The 24,372-nt window shown below is 48.1% G+C and overlaps 1 protein-coding gene across 3 annotated transcripts in view; it reads right to left on the minus strand.

Moving 5' to 3' along the window:
• The window catches only part of Impa2 (inositol monophosphatase 2), a 54,832-nt gene that overhangs the window by 26,643 nt on the left and 3,817 nt on the right, over positions 1-24,372 (minus strand). For all 3 annotated transcript variants that reach the window (XM_045142521.1, XM_045142520.1, XM_004656832.3), the window contains exon 2: positions 9,985-10,118. In XM_045142521.1, the coding sequence (XP_044998456.1) occupies positions 9,985-10,118 (134 nt within the window). The remainder of the gene's footprint in view (positions 1-9,984; positions 10,119-24,372) is intronic.

A 24,372-nucleotide genomic window follows, 5' to 3' on the forward strand; every position in this document is an offset into this window, starting at 1 on the left:
CTCTGCCATCCACTCCAGGCACTAAATATCTCCTTTCCCAGAGATGTTCCTCTATCCTTTCCCGCCCTAGCCTCGAGCTTTACTTTGAGAGAAAGAGGACCAGGGAGGGAGGAAGTGTGGTTGGCAGGACACTTCAGGCTCCTCCTACTGAGCGCTCCCGGTGACAGCCTCGACCTTCCTCCTTCAGGGATGCACGACCAGTAACCCAGGCCTTGCTCTTGGTTCCTCAGCACTGGGCTCTGGGCAACCCCTTCATCTGCCATGAGCCTTCTGTACATAAGCCCATACTTCTCTCAATGACCATTCTCTGTCCCAAAAGGAGCCCTAACAAGATAACTGAAATCTTATGATGAGCCGGTGGCAAAGGGCTTTCTCCAAATGGGCCCAGCAAGCACTACCTGCGTAGGTAGTAAGAAAAAAAGAAAAAGAAAAGAAAAGTAGGGAAGCCCCTAACTCTTACAGCTCCATTCCCTTCCACTCAGCTCTGCCCACACTTGGGCTCTGTGCAGCACAGAGAGGTCTTTCCATACCAGAAGATTAGCTTTCTAGTTCTGCTTGCTGCAAGCCGGCCCCTGAGAACACCTCCCAGAAGGGTCCTCAAGCTACAGACAAGGTGATATCTGAAGCCTGAGACAGCGTTAGGCACACGCCCCATCCGGGACTGTTCTATGTATTCAGGGTGAGGCCGTGGCAGGCTCTAAGCACATGAATGGAGACCTACTGTGAGCTAAGTCATTGGACCATGTCCATAGTATGCCAGGGAGAAAGGAGACTCGCTGACAGTACATTGTGCTTAGCAAGGAATGACAACTGCTTCCCTCTGCTGATTATCATCACAATCATCCATAGGCTGCCCTCTCCACCAAGGGACGCTTCTGGAAGCCCCAGGTTTGGCCTCAGTGGGCTTGAGGACAAGATTGACGACATGTTAATTGGAAATGAAGAGACTAAACTGGAAACCTGTGTAAACGCTCTGCCCATTAACAGTGGTCACTCACCACCCACAACTGCTCAAATTTAAATGAACTGAAATTCAGTAAAATCAAGACCTCAGTTCCTTTGTTCAGTTCTCAGTAGCTTCACTTCACGTGCTCGGCAGTTGAGTGGGACCAGTGTTTGTCACAATGGGCAACCCAAACAGCCCACACCTACCTGTCAGGGAAGCCAGCAAGGCTGGGCAGTGTTCGGGCTCCAGTTGTGCCCTGAGTCAATAGCAAAGAGTGTGAGATTCTGCGTCACTCTGCTGTCCAAAATGGGAGCACCCCAGGGCTGTTTCCCTTCACAGACTATGAACGTCAAGCCCTGTATGCACACACAGTAACCCAGCCTGATGGGATGAGTAAGTGGTAGATGCATCACTGTGGGCTGCGGCGTCCACCCCACCTCACCCCAGTGGGCTGGTTGGAAAAAGCCTAGGTACCTGAGCCCAGAGTGAGGCAGATGTTCGTGTGGAGGAGCCAGTCCTCTTTGGTGACACTGAAAGTGGCCTCCTACCTGCCACATTTCTTGGCCAAAGACTTAGAGAATAATGTCTTCTTCTGTGGCTACCCGATGCTCCTTTGCTCATGTAGCTTGGGAAAACACACCAAACCCTAAACATATAACACACATATGCATGGGACAGTGTGCTTAAATGCAGCATCAGGCAGATTAAAAGCAGTAAAATGATACAGTTCAGGTTAAGGGAACAGAAATCACACATAAAGCATTTCCTAAAAAGATGAAAAAAAATATGGGAGAATGTGGGATCCTTTTTAATTTTTAATTTTTATTTTTACTTATTTATTTGAGAGCGACAGAGAGAGAAGGGGGGAAAAAGAATGGGTACATCAGGACCTCCAGCCACTGCAAATGAACTCCGGATGCATGTGCCACCATGTGCATCTGGCTTACGTGTGTACTGGGAAATGGAGCCTTGAACCGTGGTCCTTAGGCTTCACAGGCAAGCACTTAACCGCTAAGCCATCTCTCCAGCCCTGGGATCCTTTTTTTGTTTTTTTTTGTTTTTTTTTTTTCAAGATAGGGTCTCACTCTAGCTCAGGCTGACCTGGAATTCACTATGTAGTCTCAGGGTGGCCTCGAACTCACAGCGATCCTCCTACCTCTGCCTCCCAAGTGCTGGGATTAAAGGCGTGCGCCATCACGCCTGGCTTCTTTTTCTTTTAAAACCCAATTTCAAGTAGGAAATGGGGAGGTAAGTGCTGGACCCAGAAGGGAAAGCCAATGAGTGTCTATGGTGCTGACACAGAGCCTCCATGTTATACGCACGTGGCATGCTCGCACATGTTTGTGTGCCACAGGACCCAACGCCCCTCATTACCCGCTGGCCTTCTTGGGACATGTGGGGCTGGGAGCGCTGACTATTCATCAGCCAGAATGGGACCCTGATCTGACGGACGGGGTGGTGTCACGGTGATGGTCTTGCTCATACTGGGGCCTGAACTGCTTCCGGCAGCTGATTATTCTGTTCACATCCTTGCTCCTGCCTTGGCCCACCTTTCATGCGTTCAGCTCAGTTTCCATGTGAAGGAGGGAGGCACATCCCGCAGTCCCCTGATTGCTTTACACGGTCCAGCAAGGGCTTCTTACATTTAAAAGCAGCTAGGCAACCTCCTGTCTTTCAAGATACCAAAATACTTCTCTGGTAGGTGGGGAAGAATGCCACATTTTTTTTTTTTTTTTTTTTACTTAAACCTCACTTTCACGTTGGAAGCTCATGTTGAAATGGGAGAACACTCTAAAACATCTGGCTTTATGTGGGCGCTGGAGAACTGAACCTGGGTTGTTAGGTTTTTCAGACAAGCGCCTTAACCACTGAGCCATCTCCCCAGACCCCTCCTGATGATTCTTAGGCACTTCTAAGGCTTCTGCTTCTCTCTTTTCTTTTCTGGCTACTCTGGGACAAGGCAGTCCATACTGACTCTTCACAAAGGAGCTGCCTGGTGCTCCTCAGTCTGTCTTCCCAAGCTGCAGTGGTGGCCAGCGGCTGGGCCACACAGGAAGTCATAGTCCAGGGCAAGCCACAGTGGGAAAATGATGACATAAATGTCCAGTTGTGGTAGCAGGAGCATGGGCTTTTGTAAAAAAAAACAACTGTTAATTTATTGATTCAAAGTTAAAAAAAAAATCCCCAATACATGCAGTTCAGGGTTGAGTATCACATTTGTAGCACATTGTTGCATCTTCACACAAAAGCATGCATCTGTATGACCGCATCACAAGTTTCCAGCCTCCACAGTGTTAGCTTGGGGAGTTTTCATCGATATGTATTTCCACAGTGCAAAATGCATGTCCTTGCCACCTCCCCTCCCCAACTTTGGGGTTACTGCTCACAGGAGGGACAGACTTCAGTTTTATTTATTAAGCTCTCTGATACACACGGTGCTTGTGAAACCTGCTTGGGCTTTTCTGCAGGGCTGGCATTGAACAACCACCTCTTCCAGCTCCTACCCCCTCATATACGTGCAGGAAGGAGACTGTTCTCACTGTGGTATCTGTGCGTGGGTTTTTCTTTTTAATAGTTTATTTATTTATTTCAGAGACAGAGGGAGAAAGAGGATGGGAGCACCAGGGCCTCTAGCTACTGCAAACGAACTCCAGACACACGCGCCACCTTGTGCTTCTGGTTTACATGGGTCCTGGGGAATTGAACCTGGTTTCCTAGGCTTCGTGGTCAAGCACCTTAACTGCTAAGCCATCTCTCCAGCCCAGGAACATGTTTTGTCCCATGTTAGGGACTATGGGATTTTTTTTTTTTTTGGTATTGTTGCATAATGGATGTGTGGGGTGTACATACTTGTGCGTGCGTGTGTGTGCACTTGTGTGTATAGAGGCCAGAGATAGATGTAAGGTGTCTCCTGCATCACTTTCCACATTACTTTGCGTCCAGGTTTCTCTCACTCAACTCAGCACTCACTGATTTGGCTACACTAGCCACCCAGTAAGTACCAGGACTCTCCTATCTCTGCCTCCTCAGGGCTAAGAGTACAGGCGCACACCACCATAACCACCTGGCATTTATTTCTGTGGAAGCTGGGGATCTTGTGCAGCAAGCACTCTGCTGACCGAGCCATCTCCTGTGCCCCGTGGACTGTTTTACTCTGCTGCTGGGAACGCTGCAGGGCACCAGATTACCATGAATCTCAAAGGGGCAGAGTGTGGCAGGATATGATGAGCAGGATATGATGAACGCCACCATCCTTTCTCTGCTTGAGCTAACCTGACAATCTCAGACACGCCGCTCAGGAGGAAGAGATGGACGACAAAAGGGCTTCCGCCACCAACAGGTCACTGATGCTGCTAAAGCTTTACAGAGTAGCCACAGGTAGGTCTAACTCAAAATCCCTACGGAAAACTCACTGTCCCTCAAAGACAGGGCCCGGGCTGAGCTAACCTAAAGTTGTGTCAACCATACGCCTCAAAGACCTAACTTGTAAAAGCCTTGGCCCTACCTTGTGGGTTTGCTTTCCCTTAGCATTAGGACATGTTAAAGGACCTTACGGAGACCCTGCTGCATCCTCATTAGAAGAGGAACTCGGGCTGGAGAGATGGCTTAGCAGTTAAGCGCTTGCCTGTGAAGCCTAAGGACCCCGGTTCGAGGCTCGGTTCCCCAGGTCCCACGTTAGCCAGATGCACAAGGGGGCGCACGCGTCTGGAGTTCGTTTGCAGAGGCTGGAAGCCCTGGCGCACCCATTCTCTCTCTCTGTCTCTATCTGTCTTTCTCTCTGTGTCTGTCGCTCTCAAATAAATAAATAATTAAAAAAAAAAAAAGAAGAGGAACTCAAAGCCCTGAGGGCTGCAATGATTGTCCAGAGCCGCTAGGATTTGGAGCAGAAGCAACCTTAAACCTTAGGTTTTTTTTTTATTTCTTTGTTTTTTGAGGTAGGGTCTCTCTCTAGCCCAGGTCGACCTGGAATTCACTCTGTATTCTCAGGGTGGCCTTGAACTCACAGTGATCCTCCTACCTCTGCCTTCTGAGTGCTGTTTAAAGGCCTGGGTCACTATGCCCAGCTCTTATGATCTTTTTAAAACTCAGTTTATAATTGCTTTTCATATCATGGACCAAAGATTCTAGATCTCACAAAGGGGTAAAACAAAACAGTGAGACCTATAGGAATCCAGATTGTCTTTTATACCAATAAAAAACTGTGCTGGCTGTGGTGGCGCACGCCTTTAATCCCAGCACTCGGGAGGCAGAGGTAGGAGGATCACCATGAGTTCAAGGCCACCCTGAGACTACATAGTGAATTCTAGGTCAACCTGAGCTAGAATGAGGCCCTACCTTGAGAACAAACAAACAAACAAATAAACAAAGACAGTTGTACTCCGTCAATATTGCTTTATAAAAGACTAGCAATGGGCTGGAGAGATGGCTTAACAGTTAAGATGCTTGCCTGTGAAGCCAAAGGACCCAGGCTTGATTCCTCAGTACCCACGTAATCAGACGTACAGGGTGGCACATACATCTGGAGTTAGTTTGTAGTGGCTAGTGGCCCTGGTGTACCCATTCTCTCTCAAATAAATAAATAAACTTTTCTTTTTTTAAAAGAAAGGACAACAGACAAGCTTACGTGAACAATGGCTGAGGGATGTATTTGAGTATTTTGAGGAGGATATAGTTCACTAGCAAAGTATTTACCTAGTATACACAAGGCCCTGGTACCACAAAAACAAAAATAAATAAAATAAATATGTTGAAAACAGAAAAACTCAGGATAACGCGCGCGCGCGCGCACACACACACACACACACACACAGAGTCTTTTCTCCCATCACAATTTATCCATTTGTCCATGATCTTTGCAGCCTAAGCTGGATTGAACTCACAATTCTCCTTCTTTTGCTTCCCAACTGCCGGGATTATAGACCTGCACCACCATGTCTGTGATTATGATCAAATACAATTAACGCCTGATTTATTTTAAAATCATCACAGGCAAAAAATAAAATTCATGTAGGTATGTTGGAAGCTATTTCATTTAATTCAGATATTTAAAGCAAACTGAACAGCGACATCCAGTCTTCAGCCCTGTTGCAATGTCAGCCCAGGAAGGAGGAGGGCGAGGAGCCCGTGCAGTGATGGGAGGGTGTGACCAGTGTGTCCTGTGGGCTAGAGTTTGGTACCTGGGCTCCTGGTCACTGAGTCTTAGTCACGTGTGGGCCTCTGGCTCCCCAGAGGGAACTCTGGCCTGGGCTGGCTACAGAGGCTTCCAGAGCCTGACAGCTGCTCTTCTTAACATTCTCTGCTCAAGGTCTGGGACCCAATGGTCCCCGCAGGGTGGGGGTGGCATCAGCTGTGCTGAACTGTTACCCTATGTTCACAGAGCAGCTGGGTATTTACATTCGACGACCTCTATTGATATAACACAGACCCAAATCAGTAGCAGCAGTTGCTACTGGTACCTACATACACAGGGCATGCAATTGTAAAATGTTTTAGAGTACATGGATTCACACCAGACACCTTGACCATGACTTTGCGGTGATCTCAAATCTTTTCCTGTTGCCCTCAACAGGTGATGCATCCTTCACCTCTGCCATAGCCATGGCTCTTACCAAAGGAACTTCCAGGCCAGTACAGGTAATAAAGAATCCAACTTGGACCGGGCGTGGTGGCGCACGCCTTTAATCCCAGCACTTGAGAGGCAGAGGTAGGAGGATCACTGTAAGTTCAAGGCCACCCTGAGATCCATAGTGAATTCCAGGTCAGCCTGGGCTAGAGTGAGACCCTACCTCAAAAAAAAAAAAAAAAAAAAAAAAAAAAAGAATCCAACTTGGAGCCGGGTGTGGTGGCACATGCCTTTAATCTCAGCACTTGGGAGGCATTGGTAGGAGGATAGCCACTGAGTTTAAGGCCATCCTGAAACTATATAGTGAGTTCCAGGTCAGCCTGAGCTAGAGTGAGACCCTACCTCGAAAAAGAAAAAAGAATCCAACTTGGTGTGGTGGTTGCATGCATTTAATCCCAACACTTGGGAGGCAGAGGTAGGAGGACTGCATGAGTTTGAGGTCACCCTGAGGCTAATTCCAGACAAATTCAGCCTGGGCTAGGGCAAAACCCTACCTTGAAAAACAAAACAAAGCCAGGCATGGTGGTGCAGGCCTTTAATCCCAGCACTCGGGAGGCAGAGGTAGGAGGATCGCGCTGTGAGTTCAAGTCTACCCTGAGACTACATAGTTAATTCCAGGTCAACCTGGACCAGAGTGAGACACTACCTCAAACAAACAAACAAACAAACAAAAAAAAGAATCCAGAAATGGGGCTGAGAAGATGGCTCAGTGGTTAAAGAAACTTGCCTGCCAAGCCTCCTGTATAAGCCAGACACAAAAAGTGGCACAAGTGGGCTGGAGAGATGGCTTAGTGGTTAAGCACTTGCCTTTGAAGCCTAAGGACCCCGGTTCGAGGCTCGGTTCCCCAGGACCCACATTAGCCAGATACACAAGGGGGCACACGCGTCTGCAGTTCATTTGCAGTGGCTGGAGGCCCTGGCACGCCCATCATCTCTCTCTCTCTCTCTCTCCCTCCCTCTCTCTCTCTCTTCCTTTCTTTCTCTGTCTGTCACTTTCAAATAAATAAATAAAAATAAACCAAAAAATTATTGTTTTTAAAAAAAAGTGGCACGAGTGTCTGCTTGCAGTGGTACAAAAGCCCTGGCATGCTCATACACATACATACACTGTAATGAAATGAAATCATATAAAAGAATAATAAGGTAGGAGAGGTGGCTCAGATGTGTAAAGGTACTTGCTCTCAAAGCTTAATGGCCTGGGTTCAGTTCCCCAGTACCCATGTAAAGCTTTTTGCCCAGAGTAGCGCATGTGTCTGGAGTTCATTTTCAGGGTCAAGATGACCATACTCATTTTCCTCTTAATAAAAAATAAAATAAAATAATCCAGAAATAGCTGGATTGTTAGTGTAGGATTCTTCCTCTCAAAGAATAAAAACAAAACTACGTGATACATTGTTCTGCCATGGCCCTTTAATTAAAAGTTGACTTGGGGGCTGGAGAGATGACTCAGTGGTTAAGGTGCTTGCCTGCAAGGCCTAAGCACCCAGGTTTGATTCCCCAGAACTCATGTAAACCAGATGCATATGGTGGCACATGCATCTGGAATTCGTTTGCAGTGGCTAGAGACCCTGGAACACCCATTCTCATAGTCTCTCTGCCTGCCTCTTCTCTCTCTCTCCCCTAAATAAATAAAAATATAAGCAGACTTTTCGGGCTGGAGAGATGGCTCACCAGTTAAGGCACTTGCCTGCAAAGCCTAACAACTGGGTTCAATCCTAGTACCCATGTAAAGCCATATGCACAAAGTGGCGTATGTATCTGGAGTTTGTTTGCAGTGGCTGGAGGCCCTAGCATGCCCATTCTCTCTGTCTCTCTCTGCTTGCAAATAAATAAATAAATAAGTAATAAATACATTTTTAAAAACTAAAAATGGGGTCTGGGGACAGTTTGACACTTGCTTCCTCATGCTTAAACCATAGGTTCAATCTGAAGCACCTGCCTCCCTATTAAAAGGGGGTAGGGGAGAGAGGGAGAGAGAAAACAGGAGAAAATGCATTTTAACCATGACTTGTTCTTTGGTTTGTATATTCATCACAGCGATGTGTGTGTGTGTGTGTGTGTGTGTGTGTGTGTGTGTGTGTGTGTCTGTGTGTGTGTGTCTGTGTACCCTACCATGTACCAAATAGATTCTGAGGAGACTTCCTTACATACTTCTGTCACCTATGGCCATATAGATGAGGAACCTGATTATACCAGTCTATGTCCAGAATTTTGAGAAATGGCAAAGCAGTTTAAGAAGGCCTACATCGGGCTGGAGAGATGGCTTAGCAGTTAAGCGCTTGCCTGTGAAGCCTAAGGACCCCGGTTCGAGGCTCGATTCCCCAGGACCCACGTTAGCCAGATGCACAAGGGGGCTCGTCTGCAGTGGCTGGAAGCCCTGGCGCGCCCATTCTCTCTCCCTCTCTCTCTGCCTCTTTCTATGTCTGTCGCTCTCAAATAAATAAATAAAAATAAACCAAAAAAAAATTCTTTAAAAAAAAAAAAAAAGAAGGCCTACATCTATATAAGGAGGAAAAGACAGCCCTGCTCTTGAGAGCTTCGGGGTAAAGAGGAGGGTTGCTATACAGTCTTACTCCAGGGCTCATGACTCTTCTGGAACTACATGCAAAATGCTGTGTAAATATTTTAATTTTTTCTGAAGAGATGGATGGCTTATATTAAATCCTCCCCTGGGTGGCCCGTACAGATGAGGAACGCTGGCTCTTAAAGAAGAGTGGTGTCTTTGTGAAGGCCTTTGGGGATTAGTGGTCCAGTGTCCCACCGTGGGCTTTGGCTCAGGCAGGGGGTGCCTGTGTTCCTGAACACTGTGTGAGGTCTCACAGCGCTGACAGTTCACCTTGTGTCCTGTCCTTCTTGGGACCCAGGCCTGGGCTTCAGAGGTAGGCCATGCTTTTGTGGCTCAGTCTGGAAATGGACACAGGGAACCCCGGACCATGGGGTTGTTAAAAGTGCAGCCTCTTCCATATTTATAAGGTGCCATATGGACCTGAGGGCTGTCAAGACGTGAGTAAAAAGAATGGAAATGGGGCTGGAGAGATGGCTTAGCGGTTAAGCGCTTGCCTGTGAAGCCTGAGGACCCCGGTTCGAGGCTTGATTCCCCAGGACCCACGTTAGCCAGATGCACAAGGGACACACGCTTCTGGAGTTCGTTTGCAGAGGCTGGAAGCCCTGGTGCGCCCATTCTCTCTCTCTCTCTCCTCCTCCTGTCACTCTCAAATAAATAAAATTAAAAAAAAAAAAAAAAGAATGGAAATGGTTAGTTTTCTTCCCCTACAAGGGACAAGTATCAAGGGCTGGCCTGGGCTGGGCAGCTTAAGGTTTCCCATGTGTCCCTCAGTGACAAGTGGCAGTCCGCGGCCGTCGTCATGAGTGTGGAGAGTTGTAATTGGGAACTATTCCCTAAGGAAACACTCACCTATGGGAAGGAAACCGCTTTTGCAACTCAGAAATAATTAAGTCTTCCACGAGGTGATCTGTTTCTGTCACAAGGTCGGCAGCGGATGTTTTGGTTGAGACGTGCTTGTCCTCAGTAAGGGCTTTTCTGATGATCTGGAAAGCATAGGAAGCAGTTAAAAGCTGCAAACCTGGGCTGCAGACATGGCTTAGCAGTTAAGGCACTTGCTTGTGAAGCCTGAGGACCCAGGTTAGACGCCACAGGACCCACATAAGCCAGATGCACATGGTGGTGCATGTGGCTGGAGTCTGATTGCAGTGGCTAGAAGCCTTTGGCATGTCCATATTCTCTCTCTGTGTCTCATAATAAATAAACTTTTTTTTTTCAAGGTAGGGTCTCACTCTACCTCAGGCTGACCTGGAATTCACTATGTCATCTCAGGGTGGCCTCGAACTCACATCCATCCTCCTACCTCTGCCTCCCGGGTGCTGGGATTAAAGGCGTGCGCCACCACGCCTGGCTAAATAAACATTTTTTAACATTGAAACAAAATCAGTCTGTTTCTTTTGCCATATCAACAGACCAGCCATAATTTGAAAGGGACAATAATGCTGATACAATATCCATTATTGAAAATAAAATAGTTTAGTGCCAGGCGTGGTGGCACACACCTTCAATCCCAGCACTTGGGAGGCAGAGGTAGAGTCACCGTGATTTCAAGGCCAGCCTGAGACTACATAGTGAATTCTAGGCCAGCTTGGGCTAGAGTGAGACCCAACCTTGAAAAACCAAAAAAGAAAAGTATTAAAAAAAAAAACAAAAAGAAACAAACTTCAGATCTTCTCTCCCCCACTTCTCTGAGGCTGGTCAGCTCTGGCCAGGGCCCACCCAGCTCCCTGGGCTTGTGGGAACCTTAACCACACAGCCCTTACTCTTTTTACTTGACTCCCTATTCGAAGCTATTTTGTTCAACCCATAAAACAAGTTCCTCTGGGGCGGGGGGGGGGGGAAGGTTAAAAAATATTTTGAAAAAAGCATAGAATTTTATCAATAGGGAATTGCCCAAAATAAGATGGTGGAGCCACAGACTTGCCTCCCGTAATTCTATGAATTCAAATGTGTAAGATCTTTGTAGAAAAAATTTTCCCTAAGTCACTTTGTGAATCCCACAGAATGGGATATGCTCCTGAACCCAGTGTACAAAGGCAGCCTCTGGGAAACCGGGGAGAGCTGGGCTGGGCCCAAGGAACTGCTGCTGCAGCCCGGGGTGGCACGAGCCACCTGGAGAACACACCAGAGGGCTGGGGGATGCCCTGGGCCCATGAGGCTGAGATAAGGCGTAAGTTCTACACTTGGGCAAGCTACCAACACATACAAGCTGAATCCACTATGGCCGAAACATGGGCTGGCCCCAGAACCACCTGTTGGCCTGGCGCAATTCCAGAAACCTCTGGGAGACCCAAACAAGAAGTCACAGAGGGCTGGGGAGCTGGCTTAGCGGTTAAGGCACGTGCCTGTGCCTGCGAAGCCCCAGGACCCAGGTTTGATTCCCTCGTACCCACATAAACCAGATGCACAAGGAGGCGCATGCTTCTGGAGTTCGTCTGCAGTGGTTGGATGCCCTGGAGAGCCCATTCTTTTTCCTTCTCTCTCTCTCATAATAAATAATGAATGAATGAATAAATATTTTTAGAAGCCACAGAACACAGTCAGTCAGTCACTGGATGCTTCAGGAGAATCAGTTCTACCTTGTGGAATAAAATATTATCTCCACTTCTACCCGGGCCTGTTTTCTCCATGTCTGTCTGTCTACAACTTATGTCTCCCTTAACATGGTAAGTATGGTCAGGACAGATGAGCTTGGGACACTTCCTTCAGAACCAGCTAGCTACCGCCCCAAGTTTTGTACTTCTCTCAAAAGTACCATCCCAGGCTGGAGAGATGGCTTAGCGGTTAAGCGCTTGCCTGTGAAGCCTAAGGACCCCGGTTCGAGGCTCGGTTCCCCAGGTCCCACGTTAGCCAGATGCACAAGGGGGCGCACGCGTCTGGAGTTCGTTTGCAGAGGCTGGAAGCCCTGGCGCGCCCATTCTCTCTCTCCCTCTGTCTTTCTCTCTGTGTCTGTCGCTCTCAAATAAATAAATTAATTAATTAAAAAAAAAAAAAGTACCATCCCTTGTCTGGCTACCCACAGCAGACACCCTTTGCTCACCATGACACTTATCCCATGAACCCCCGACCTGCACCTTCTGCTGTGTGCTGTGTGTGCGTACACAGTCACCTCCGTTTTGAACCAGTGCCTCCCAGGACCTGCTTGAGAAGTCAGAGGCTTCATGTATCTCACACTTGCTTGTGTCCCCTCTTAGGAAGCAGATATAAGAACTCCAATGCTGAAGCTACCTTCTTGTTAGATAAAAGCACCTGACCAAAAGCAGCTAATGGAAGGAGAGATTTTTCTTTATCTTTTTAAAAAAATATTTTATTTATTTATTTGAGAGAGAAAGAGGCAGATAAGAGAGAGGGAGGGAAGGAGGGAGGGAGAGAGAGAGATAGAGAAAAAATGGGCACAATAGGGCCTCCAGCCACTGCTAACGAACTCCAGATGCATTTGCCCCTTGTACATCTGGCTTATGTGGGTCCTGGGGCATCCAACCAGGGTCCTTAGGCTCCACAGGCAAACACCTTAACCTCTAAACCATCTCTCCAGCCCAAGATTTTTCTTTTTTATTTATTTATTTAAGAGAGAGAGAGAGATGGGGGTGGGGAGGGAGATGAAGAGAATGGGCACACCAGGGCCTCCAGCCACTGCAAACGAACTCCAGATGCATGTGCCACCTTGTGTTTCTGGCTTATGTGGGTCCTGGGGAATCAAACCTGGGTCCTTTGGCTTTGCAGGCAAGTGCCTTAACCACCAAGCCATCTCTCCAGCCCAGAGGAGAGAGGGTTTGTTTTTTTAATGTAGGCTTACAGTCTTGAGGGGAAGCTTTAAGATGGCAGGGGAAGGCATGGCATGAGCAGAGACTGGGCACACTAACACTGGCAAGGTAGGGGCTAATAAACCCCAAGGTCCACTCCCAGCAACACGCCTCCTCCAGCAAGGCTCCACCTCCCAGATTACCATCTGTTGGGGACTAAGTACACAAAACTCATGAGTTTATGGGGCACATCTGATCTAAACCACCACACCCACGTGGCCTCCGTGTAGAAGCTGTGCTGGGCATTTGAGGCAAAGATCAGCTACTCACTGGTGTTCTGCTGTTCTCAGAAGTCATCCCAACCTCTGCCTGGCCAGGCCCTTGCCAGCCCCTCTCCTCTCACAGGCGCCCAACCCCAGTCACTCTCTTGGCTTGCCTGCTGATCCTAGTCAAATGTATTGAAGGAGGGCAGAGTTAGGGTGACTGGACCCCTGAAGGTAAAAAGGGCAGGAAAGTTTTTTTCTTATCTCTTGCCTAGTTCCAAAGAACTGATTTTCCACAAACAGTCAGGACCCCTCCTGGGAGAGAGATTCTTTCATAGGATTTAAACACTGTGGTTGGTCAAGTTCAGCCACCCCAGCTAATGTCTTCCCGAGACAGCCCCTAGCCCTAGCTAGACAGCCCACCACCCTAAGGTTATAAAAACCTTTGCAAGGGGAGGGCAGGCCCTCTGAGCACTTAGGAACTTCCAGCTGGGGGTGAGCTTTTCCCTCAGCTGGGCCTGGGCTGGCTTGGCCCTAGCCCAGGCCTGGCAGGGCAGGGTCCCCCAGTCCTTACTCCCCTCATAGGTTCTTTATCTCCTCCAGCTCCCCGCATGGCAGGAGCTCCTTGAGTTTTCTCTTTTCTTTCCACGTCCCCCCCCCCCATTCCCCCCAGTTCTCTATCTGGTCACGGACTCCTGAGCTACACGTGGCCTACATGCGCTATTGGGCTCCACCTGGTGTACTTCTTTCTCTTCCTCCCCGCTTTGTTTCCCCTTACCTCCAGCCTTCCCCTTTCCACACTCCTTTGTAAACTGTGAACAAAATGTGGTCATTTTAAAAATCATTCTCTTGAATCGGGAGTTGCAATTCTCTGATTAGTTTGCAGATAAGAACTCAGGGCTTGGGATCCCAGGAAGCACCCCAGATCCTCAATTTCCCCATTACGGTATTTGCGCCCAGGGCCTCTACATGGTCTACTCCTCTGTACCTTTTTCTTATCTGGGGTTGTCCTGCATGCTGAGCGGTTAGCTGTGCTGCTATTCTTGGGACATGCGTTCTAAGACGACGACGACTCTGACATTTTCTCTCCAGCTGCCTGTCTTCCTCTTCCAGTGGGAAATGTGCCCGGAGTGTATCATTACAAATGAATGAATGAGTGAGTGAATGAATGAAAGACACCCTGGACTTCCTGAGTGGCTCCTGCCATGTTTCCTCCCACAGGACCGCTGACGGCCACCCCTCTGCTCTCTGTTCTCTTGGCTGTGTTGACAAAGGTTCCGACGTGCCTGCAGCGAGCTGTCCCTGAGCTCCATCGGCTATCTTGCCTCTGGCGTCAGGCCCAGTCTGCCTTACGCACTCACTCTACTTCCCCCACCACAGCCAGATGAACCTCCATAACCACCCATCTCCCCAGCATAAGGCGCTAGTGGCACCCACTACCCTGGGTAGGGGCACTCAAGCCCCCAAGGGTGGTGGATGATAGCTTTCTGGACTTGGCCTTGGCTATCCAGCTCCCAGTCATCCTTTTAGGAACAGAGTCTGAGGGTTTTTTTTTTTTTTAGTTAATTAATTATTTTATTTGAGAGAGAAAGAAGCAGATAGAGAATGGGTGCACCAGGGCCTCCAGCCACTGCAAATGAACTCCAGACACATGCACCACTTTGTGCATCTGGCTTAAGTGGGTACCGGGTAATTGAACCTGGGTGCTTAGGCTTTACAGGCAAGCGCCTTAACTGCTAAGCTATCGCTCCAGCCCAACCCAAGCTTTTTGTTTGTTTGTTTGTTTGTTTTTCCATTTCTCGAGGTAGGGTCTCCCTAGCTCTGAATGACCTGGAATTTAATATGTAGTCTCAGGGTGGCCTTGAACTCACAGCAATCCTCCTACCTCTACCTCCCAAGTGCTATAACCCCGTGAGTTTTAACAAGACCTAGGGCTCTCTGTAAGTCCAACCTACTCTGCCTCTTGTGTGGCTGGGCCAGGAGGTACGAACAGGGAGATTCCTGCACTCCTGAACCATCCTCAAAAGGACACTGCATTCCCCTTTCATGTGACCCTGGCCTCCTGCCACAGGCTGTGATCCGTGGTATTGACAGGTCACAGTGGTCACGCAGTGAGGGGACCTCAGAGCGCGGCAGAAGGAAGCCGGGTCCCTGAGGGACTGCACAAGCAGAGTCTCCAAACTGTGCTTTGCCTTGCCTCTGCTAAGGGTGTCTGTGAAGGAGGGCAGTCGGCCACATGGCAGCCAGCGAGGTGAGGGTTCATCTCATGCCCACTCTTCCTCCCTCCTCTGTAGCTGCCACTTGAATCACTCACCCTGGAGTCTCCTTCCACAGAAATGTCAGTGGTCAGTGCCAGCCTTTGTCAAGACCACTGATCTCCTTTATTTTTAAAGAAAAAAAGAAGGGGGGAGGGCACTTAATAGGTTGATATATTGTATATATGTAAGTACAATGATTGTGATGGGGAGGTAATATGATGGAGAACGGAATTTCAAAGGGGAAAGTATGGGGGGGGGAGGGAGGGAATTACCATGGGATATTTTTTCATAATCATGGAAAATGTTAATAAAAATTAAAAAATTAAAAAAAGAAAAAAAACATTTTAATTTATTTGCATGTGTGTGTAAGCCAAGGTCTCTTGCTGCTACAGACATATACTTTTTGTGTGTGGCTTTACATGGGTGCTGGGGAACTGAACCTGGGCTGGCAAGCTTTGTAAGCAAGCACCTTTAACCGCCGAGTCATCTCCCCAGTCCCTGTCCTCTTTTCTGACTCAGCTAAAAAAGCCACTTACTACTTGAGGGTATCCCACGGGGAATGGCATTCTTTACATGACTGTAGACAACTACAAACCAACTTGTGGGCTTCCGCAGCACAGCCTGCGATGGCCCTGGGTCACCTTTGTGTCCACCTCCCACAGGTGGACGTGACTGTGCAGGAGCTACCACACCGGAGGGAAGAGCTCCTGGCCAGGAGGCTTTAGCGCCTGCTCTTGCGAAGTCACATCCAACCTCAGTGGTAGTTAGAAGCTCGGGTCTCCAGGTTCAAAACACATTGGGCTGGGTGTGGAGTTTTGGGGCCCTGTGGGCAATTTGGGGATGGCTGCTGTGATCCGGGAGTATCCACCTGAGTCAGGGCCTCGCAGAGTCTACAAAGGCAGGGAACAGTATTGATTTGCAGGAGGGATGTGTGTCCTGTTTTGGGTTTTGTTAAATGTATCACTGTGGCTCCTCCGATGGCTGCGGGTGTCACACAAAAAGCCATGGGGAAGGAGTGTGCTTGTGCCTCCTGATGGCGGGACAGATATCCCTACCCTGTCTCATGTCCTCTCCAGACCCTGTGCCCCCCCCCCAACGTTTTTGTTTTTCTTGAGGTAGGGTCTCGCTGTTGCCCAGCTGCCCTAGAATTCACTATGTAGTCTCAGCGTGATCCTCCTGCCTCCGCCTCCCAAGTCCTGGGACCAAAGGCATGCGCTACCATGCCTGGTACTGTGTGCCTTTTTTAAAATAGTTTTCTTTCATTATTTAAAAAATGTATTTGGGGCCGGGCATGGTATTGCATGCCTTTAATCCCAGCACTTGGGAGGCCAAAGTAGGAGGATCATCGTGAGTTCAAGGTCAGCCTGAGACTACATAGTGAATTCTAGGTCAGCCTGGGCTTGAGTGAGACCCTACTTCGAAAAAACAAAAAATACAAAACACACATATACACACATCACCACCACCACCAGCACCACACATACATATATATTTGAGAGAGACAGAGAGAAAGAGGCAAACAGGGTACGTATGAGTGTGCCAGAGTCTCCTGCTGCTGCAAACGAATTCCAGATGCATGTGCCACTTTGTGCCTCTGGCTCTAAGTGGGTACTGGGAATCAGACCTGGGTCATCAGGCTTTGCAAGAACGTGCCTTTAATCGCTGAGCCATCTCTGTAGTCCAAGTTGTTATTTATTTATTTATTTATTTTTTTTTTGAGACATGCCAGGTTGGCAGAGCTAGTGATTCTGCCTCAAATTCCAGAGTGCTGGGATTATAGGCATGCAGCAAGGTACGCGGCCCTTGGTATCTCTTGCCTAACCTGGGTTGCACTTGGCCTTGAGGTCACTCGGGACCATTCTCATGCCAGGCTCCACCTCTCTCAGGTCCTCCCACAAACCTCCTCACACCTGTTTTCGAACATGATGTCTCTCCTGCTTGCCATGATATCCCTCACCACTCCCTGCATACCTATCCTTCCAACCCCAGTCCAGTACATCTGATGTTCTGGCCAGGACCCCTTTATTTCTGGGTCACTGGCTGGCAGCCTTAGTAATTGACTACCGCTGGGCCACTGACTGACCCCTTTCCCTGGACCCTGCACTTCTCAGAAGAGCAATGCTCTCTCACCTTCATAGCTACAGCACACTCACCCATCCCCAGGCAAGGGAGCTGGTCTCAGCCACACGTCCTGGAGGGAGCTTGGCCTAGTGACCGCGACACACAAACTCACTTCCCTCAGCCACCAGTGAGTGAGTTAACGGCAGCTGTCTCATCTAACATTTCTTATCAATTTCCTGTCATTGACAGAGAAGACAGAGCATGAGGACCCTTCACAATCAGACAGCTCGGCGGTCAAGTGCCACTTGAGACCTGGTACCAGAGCAGCATCCTGGACCTTGGGTTCAATGAAATGAGAAACTGTATGTAGAGGCCCACGTACACAAACCAGCTGACACACGCGCCCAGACTGCCACCAATTGGTGTGGTTTTAAAATGTTTTCAATTTGTTTATGAGACAGAAAGAGAATGGTGTGACAGGGCCTCCAGTCACTGCAAATGAACTTTAGGTGCATGCGCCACCTTGTACATCTGGCTTAAGTGGGTCGTGGGGAATCAAACCTGGGTTCTTTGGCTTTGGAGGCAAGCACCTTAACCACTAAGCCATCTCTCCAGCCCTGTGGTGTTTTTTTTTTTTTAATTTATTTTTTGGTTTGTTTTTTTTTTTTTGGTTTTCCGAGGTAGGGTCTCACCTGGCTCAAGCTGACCTAGAATTAAACTATGTAGTCTCAGGGTGGCCACGAACTCACAGTGATCCTCCTACCTTTGCCTCCTGAGTGCTAGGATTAAAGACCACGCCAGGCTCCCTGTGGTGTTTTTAAGAACATGGCTCTGACCAATTTTAATGACTTACGACCCAAACCACAAACCTCCCCTAAACCATCATACCAATTGTGCGAAGTGTCCAGTAGGAATCTAAACTATGAGTTTAAGAAAAGTTCAATTCCTAAATCTTCTCACACTAAGGCCATAACAGAGGGGTTTCAATCAAGTGCTGTAATTTTTGTTTTTGTTTTTTTGAGGTAGGGTTTCAATCTACCCCAGGCTAACCTGGAATTCACTATGTGGTCTCAGGGTGGCTTCGAACTCATGGTGATTCTCCCACCTCTGCCTCCCGAGTGCTGGGATTAAAAGTGTGCGCCATCATGCCTGGCTTAAGTGATGTAATTTTTTTTTAAATTTATTTATTTATTTGAGAGCAAAAGACACAGAGAGAAAGACAGATAGAGGGGGAGAGAGAGAATGGGCGCGCCAGGGCTTCCAGCCTCTGCAAACGAACTCCAGACGCGTGCGCCCCCTTGTGCATCTGGCTAACGTGGGACCTGGGGAACCGAGCCTCGAACCGGGGTCCGTAGGCTTCACAGGCAAGCGCTTAACTGCTAAGCCATCTCTCCAGCCCAAGTGATGTAATTTTTTAAACCAATAGCTCAGAACTTCAGCCATGCTCACAGCCACAGACAGAGGCTGGGGGTGACAAGAGGAGGAGGGAGTTGGTACCTGCTGAAGCCTTTCCCGTAACTCTCTGACCCTTTAGTCTTTTAATCATTCTGCCAGCAGCAAGCTAGCATGTGTTATTTCTTTTAAAAGTTTCTAGCTACTCACAAAGCATGTACATCACAGCCCTCCTTCAAACAGCACTCGGGTAATGTTTAATATGTAAACCATGGGCCCAAGTCACTGAAGACTGAATCTCAAACTCAAGAAAAAGGCCCCCATCTTCTCCACCACCAGACTTCCTATGCCAACTGCCCATCCCAGCCAGGTGCACTGCCCCCCAACTTTTCGTGCCCAGTGGATTGACCCTCCAGCCCCTTATCAGGCCTCAGCCAAGTTTCGTAGCTCCTGGACGCTACACTCCATTTCGCCCTATCTTCACACTCACTTTTTTAGAAAAACATCTTCAAGAGCCAGTGTGTGCGTGAGAGAGAACAAGTGAGTACGGGAGAATGGGTGTACTAGTGTCTCTTGCTGCTGCAAATGAATTCCAGATGCATGTGCCACTTTGCGCATCTGGCTTTACATGGGAACTGGGGAATCAAACCTGGGTTGGCAGACTTTATATGCAAGTAAGTGCCTTGCCCAGATCTTCACATTCCTTTTGGCCTTGATTCTTTCCCCCTCCACCCTGATAAGCCCACAATGTAGCTCTTTAAAAAAAAAAAAATGATGGGCTGGAGAGATGGCTTAGCGGTTAAGCGCTTGTCTGTGAAGCCTAAGGACCCCGGTTCGAGGCTCGGTTCCCCAGGTCCCACGTTAGCCAGATGCACAAGGGGGCGCACGCGTCTGGAGTTCGTTTGCAGAGGCTGGAAGCCCTGGCGCGCCCATTCTCTCTCTCTCCCTCCATCTGTCTTTCTCTCTATGTCTGTCGCTCTCAAATAAATAAATAAAAAAAATGAACAAAAAAAAATTTAAAAAAAAATTAAGAGGGAGGAAAGGGGGGGAGAGAGAGAATGGCAGCCTCAGGGGCTCTTACTACTACAAACTCCAGATGTGTGCCTCACTTTGCTCATTTGGCTTTAATAGAACTCAGGCAGCAGGCATTGCTAGCAAGTGCCTTTAACAGCTGAGCCATTGGCCCAACTCATCTTAAAGACACTCGGCGGTGACATCCTCCAGGAAGCAGTCCCCATCTTCCAGGCCTTAGTGCCAACTCCCCCATGGCCCCTTTGCGCGCTGCCGTGACCAGTCAACATCTGCAGTCCTCGGGGACTTCTGGCAGTACTCATCAGTGGCAAGAAACTAGGACAGCAACGTTAGGGTCTTGAGATTGGCTTAGCCTCAATGCCTTTCCTCAGATGAATTCTCTCATCTCACAGAACAGAAAGCAACAGCAAGCCAGGCCAGCCTTAAGGGTCAGGTCAACTGAGGCTGGGAAGTGAGAATGGGACCAGGACTCACTTCCTTCTGCCGCTTTCAGTTCCCAGGGCTCTTGTGCTGCCTCGAGGGCGCTAAGCAGTGAACTAACTAGCAACTTTCAGTGGGCCCCGCTCCCAGCCTCAAAGACTACTATACTAGGCCAAGCTTCTTTTGGGTCAGCAAGTGACCATTATCAGGGCCTCAGAGACAAGGACTCACACGCTACTTGTCCCTCCTCAGGTGAGACCCTGGAAGGACTTCTAAGACTCTCCACCTGCAAAGGAATAAAGGCTGAGGCACCAATGACCGGTACAAGTCCCTCTTTGAAAAAGGCACCCATTGCCATCATTCTCAGACAGCTGTTATTAGCAAATGTGTATGAGAAATATACTGAGGGGAGGATATGAAATTTCTGGCCAGTCAGTATAAACTAGGAGTCTGTCAGGAGAAAACCAAAACCAAAATAAAACAGATTTAAAATTAACAAAAATGTGAAAAAAAACTCAACAATTTTAAATTTTTTAAAATTATTTGTTTATTCATTTGCAAGAGAGAAAGAGGCAGAGAGAGAGAATGAGCATGCCAAGGCCTCTAGCCACTGCAAATGAATTTCAGATGTATATGCTACCTTGTGCTTATATGGGTACTGGGAAATCGAACTTGGGTCCTTAGGCTTTGCAGTCAAGTGCCTTAACCACTAAGCCATTTCTTCAGCCCCAAGCCCAACAATTTAAAGAACTAAGGACAAAGAACATGAAATAACAAAAAGGAATAATACTACTAAATTGAAAGCCATGCTTGGTAGCACATGCCTTTGAGCCCAGCACTCAAGAGGCATGTAGATATGGAGAACAGGCCAGAGGGGGCTACACAGCAAGACTCTATCTCCAACAAAACAAAACAAAAACCCCAACCAAAGAAAACAGGGCCAGGAAGATGGCTCAGTGGTTAAAGGTGCTTCCTTGCAAAGTCTGCTAGCCTGGGTTCCATTCCCCAGCATCCATGTAAAGCCGGATGCACAAAGTGGCACATGCCTTTAAAGTTTGTTTGCAGTGGTAAGAGCCCCTGGTGTGTCCATACATTCTCATTCTCATTCATTCCCTCCCCCCTCTCTCTCTCAAGTAAGAATTAAAACAAACAACAAATGATGGCTGGGAGAAGTGGCTCAGCGGTAGTATACTTGCTTAGCATGTGGGAAGTCCTGGGATTCAACCCCCATTAGGAAAGGGTGGTGGGTGAGTGGGTGGGTGAAGAGATTACAAATTGACAAAGGAGTTTTTGTTTTTGTTTTTCTGCTCACAGGCTGACCATGCCCCACAGAGTAAACGGAAACTGGAGGCTTGGGGACAGTGACTCAAGGGCTGAAGGCAGACTAGGGGAGCCTGTGGAAGGGGTGACATCACCACCTGCCTCCTTACTTCCTTGGTGGTAGGTGTCTCAGCCCAGGCAGGGGAGGAGGGTGTCTTTCTGGAGAAAGGGGTCACAGAGACATGGCCCGACAGCCGGGCATTCAGGGAATCTCCCAAGGAGAAAAGTAGGAGCCCGAGGTGGCGGCATGCTGTGGTGACTGAGTGGACAAGCCCACTGGCTTCCAACTGCAGTTCTAAAGACCTTCTCCATGCCACAGCCTCCACATCCACACCTCTCCTCTCCTGGAATGCTGATTTGAACTCAGCCCCTCCGCTTAGAAATCCACAAGCTTCTAGGACCCAGAGCACCTCAAACCGGCTCCTCCTGCCATTTTGCCAGCTCAGGACACAGCAAATGTATTCAACCAGTTTTTCAGGCCCAAATCCTTGATGTGCTCCTGGTATCTTTCTCTCATATCCTACACCCCAACCCAACCCCCTGCCACCCCAACCTTCAAGCCTTTTTCACCACCTCTTCACACAACCCAGTCAAACCCACCCTAACTTCTCGCTTAACAGATGCCTGGCTCTGGTCCCCATAAATGTTATAGGTGGGGCCCGCCCAGGACTCCACCCCAAATTCTCGTATCACATTCAGCGGAAAGGCTGAACTTCCTGAATTGCTCAACAAATATTGCTGAGTGAATAAATTTCTTAATGTGTGGTTTGTTTTTTTGTGTGTGTGTGTATGTGTACGCACACGTGGAAAGAACAAAAGTTTCAACTGTATGCAGCTGTAAGAAAAGCCTGTGAAAAATTCTTCCCCTTATTGCAACTCATGTGTAGAATACAGTAACATGAAAGAAAACTGACGAAAGTTCTTAGCTTGATGGTAACCCTAAAAGTTAAACGGCACTACCAGGAACAACTTTCTAAACTATCAGTAATAACTTTTAATCAGCTTTGTGATATGAAAGGCCGGATTTACTTTTCTTTTTTTAATTTTTATTTATTTGAGAGCGACAGACACAGAGAGAAAGACAGATAGAGGGAGAGAGAGAGAATGGGCACGCCAGGGCTTCCAGCCACTGCAAATGAACTCCAGGCGCGTGCGCCCCCTTGTGCATCTGGCTAACGTGGGACCTGGGGAACCGAGCCTCGAACCGGGGTCCTTAGGCTTCACAGACAAGCGCTGAACCGCTAAGCCATCTCTCCAGCCCAAGGCCGGATTTACTTTTGTTTCCTCCAAAGAAATATATATCACCATGAGCCTGGCTTGACGGCACACCCCTGCAACCCTGGTACTTGGGAAGCTGACCAAGAAGACCATGAGGTTTGATTGGGCTCCACAGCAAGACCCAGTCAAGGAAGGAAGAAAGGGACAAAGGGAGGGAGGAGGGAAAGAGGGGGAGGGAGATAAGGAAGGAAGGAGGGAAAGGAAGGAAGGCAAGGGAAGCCGGAGGGAGGGAGAAATACGGGTTGCAGGTATATGTCCATGACAGAACATGGACCCAGCATGCTAGAGGCCCTGGGTTGGATCCACTGCACCCCCCTGCTCAATCACTGTCAAAGATATAAAGAGTTTGAATCAAAAGATGCAAAAGATATTACAGATAGAAAGGCAGCGAAAGAACTGGTATTTCTATGTATCATGACATTTGCAATAGTTGTTAGTACCTTAAAACATACAGTTGTGACTGTTCTTATTCTAAATAAATGGTGGTAGCTGTTTTTTAATCAGCAATTCTGTACTTTCTTTCTTTCTCTTTCCTTCTCTCTTTCTTTCTTTCTTTCTTTCTTTCTTTCTTTCTTTCTTTCTTTCTTTCTTTCTTTTTCTTTCTTTCTTTCTTTTTGTTGTTTTTGTTTTTCAAAGTGGATGTCTCTCTAGAGCTCAGATTGACCTGGAATTCACTATGTAGTCTCAGGATGGCCTTGAACTCAGTGATCCTCCTACTTGGGCCTCCTGAGTGCTGGGATTAAAGGCGTGTGCCACCACACTTAACTCTGAGTTTTCTTTTCTTTCCTTTTCTTGTTTTTTTGAGACAGGATCTCACTCTAGCCCAGGCTAACCTGGAATTCACTATGTAGTCTCAGGGTGGCCTCGAACTCACGGCGATCCTCCTACCTCTGCCTCCCAAGTGCTGGCTCTGTATTTTCCTAAAGAGGACTGCCTATATTGTTTAAGCTTCAGGCCCTAGGAAACCTGGGTGCACCCCGCTGAAGAATAAGGCTACATGATCTCAGTCTCCCCTTCTTCCAGCCCCAAGCACTATCCCTAGGAGGCAGAGCTTCCTCTGGGTCAACAAGTGACCATCTCAGAGCCTTGGAGACCAGGACTTGCACACCACCACCAGTCTTTCCTCGGATGAAGCCCAGGAGGGGCTTCTCCAACTCTACCTGCTAAGGAATAAACGTTAAGGTACAGGTCACACTTAAATGCTGGGCTCATAGCCATGTGGCACCAAAATGGCTTTCAACTTCTTTCTTTCTTTCTTTTTTTAAAAAACATATTTATTGGAGAGAGAGATACAGGCAGATAGAATGGGTGTGCACAGGGCCTCTAACCACTGCAAACAAACTCCAGAAGCATGTGCCACATTGTGCATCTGGCTTTAAGTTGGGTACTGGGGAATCAACCCCAGGTTGTTAGGCTTCGCAGGCAAGCACTTTAACCACTAAGCCATCTCTCCAGCCCTCAACTTATTTCTTA

Source organism: Jaculus jaculus, chromosome 2 (genome assembly GCF_020740685.1).
Source record: "Jaculus jaculus isolate mJacJac1 chromosome 2, mJacJac1.mat.Y.cur, whole genome shotgun sequence".
NCBI classification, from domain to species: Eukaryota; Metazoa; Chordata; class Mammalia; order Rodentia; family Dipodidae; genus Jaculus; species Jaculus jaculus.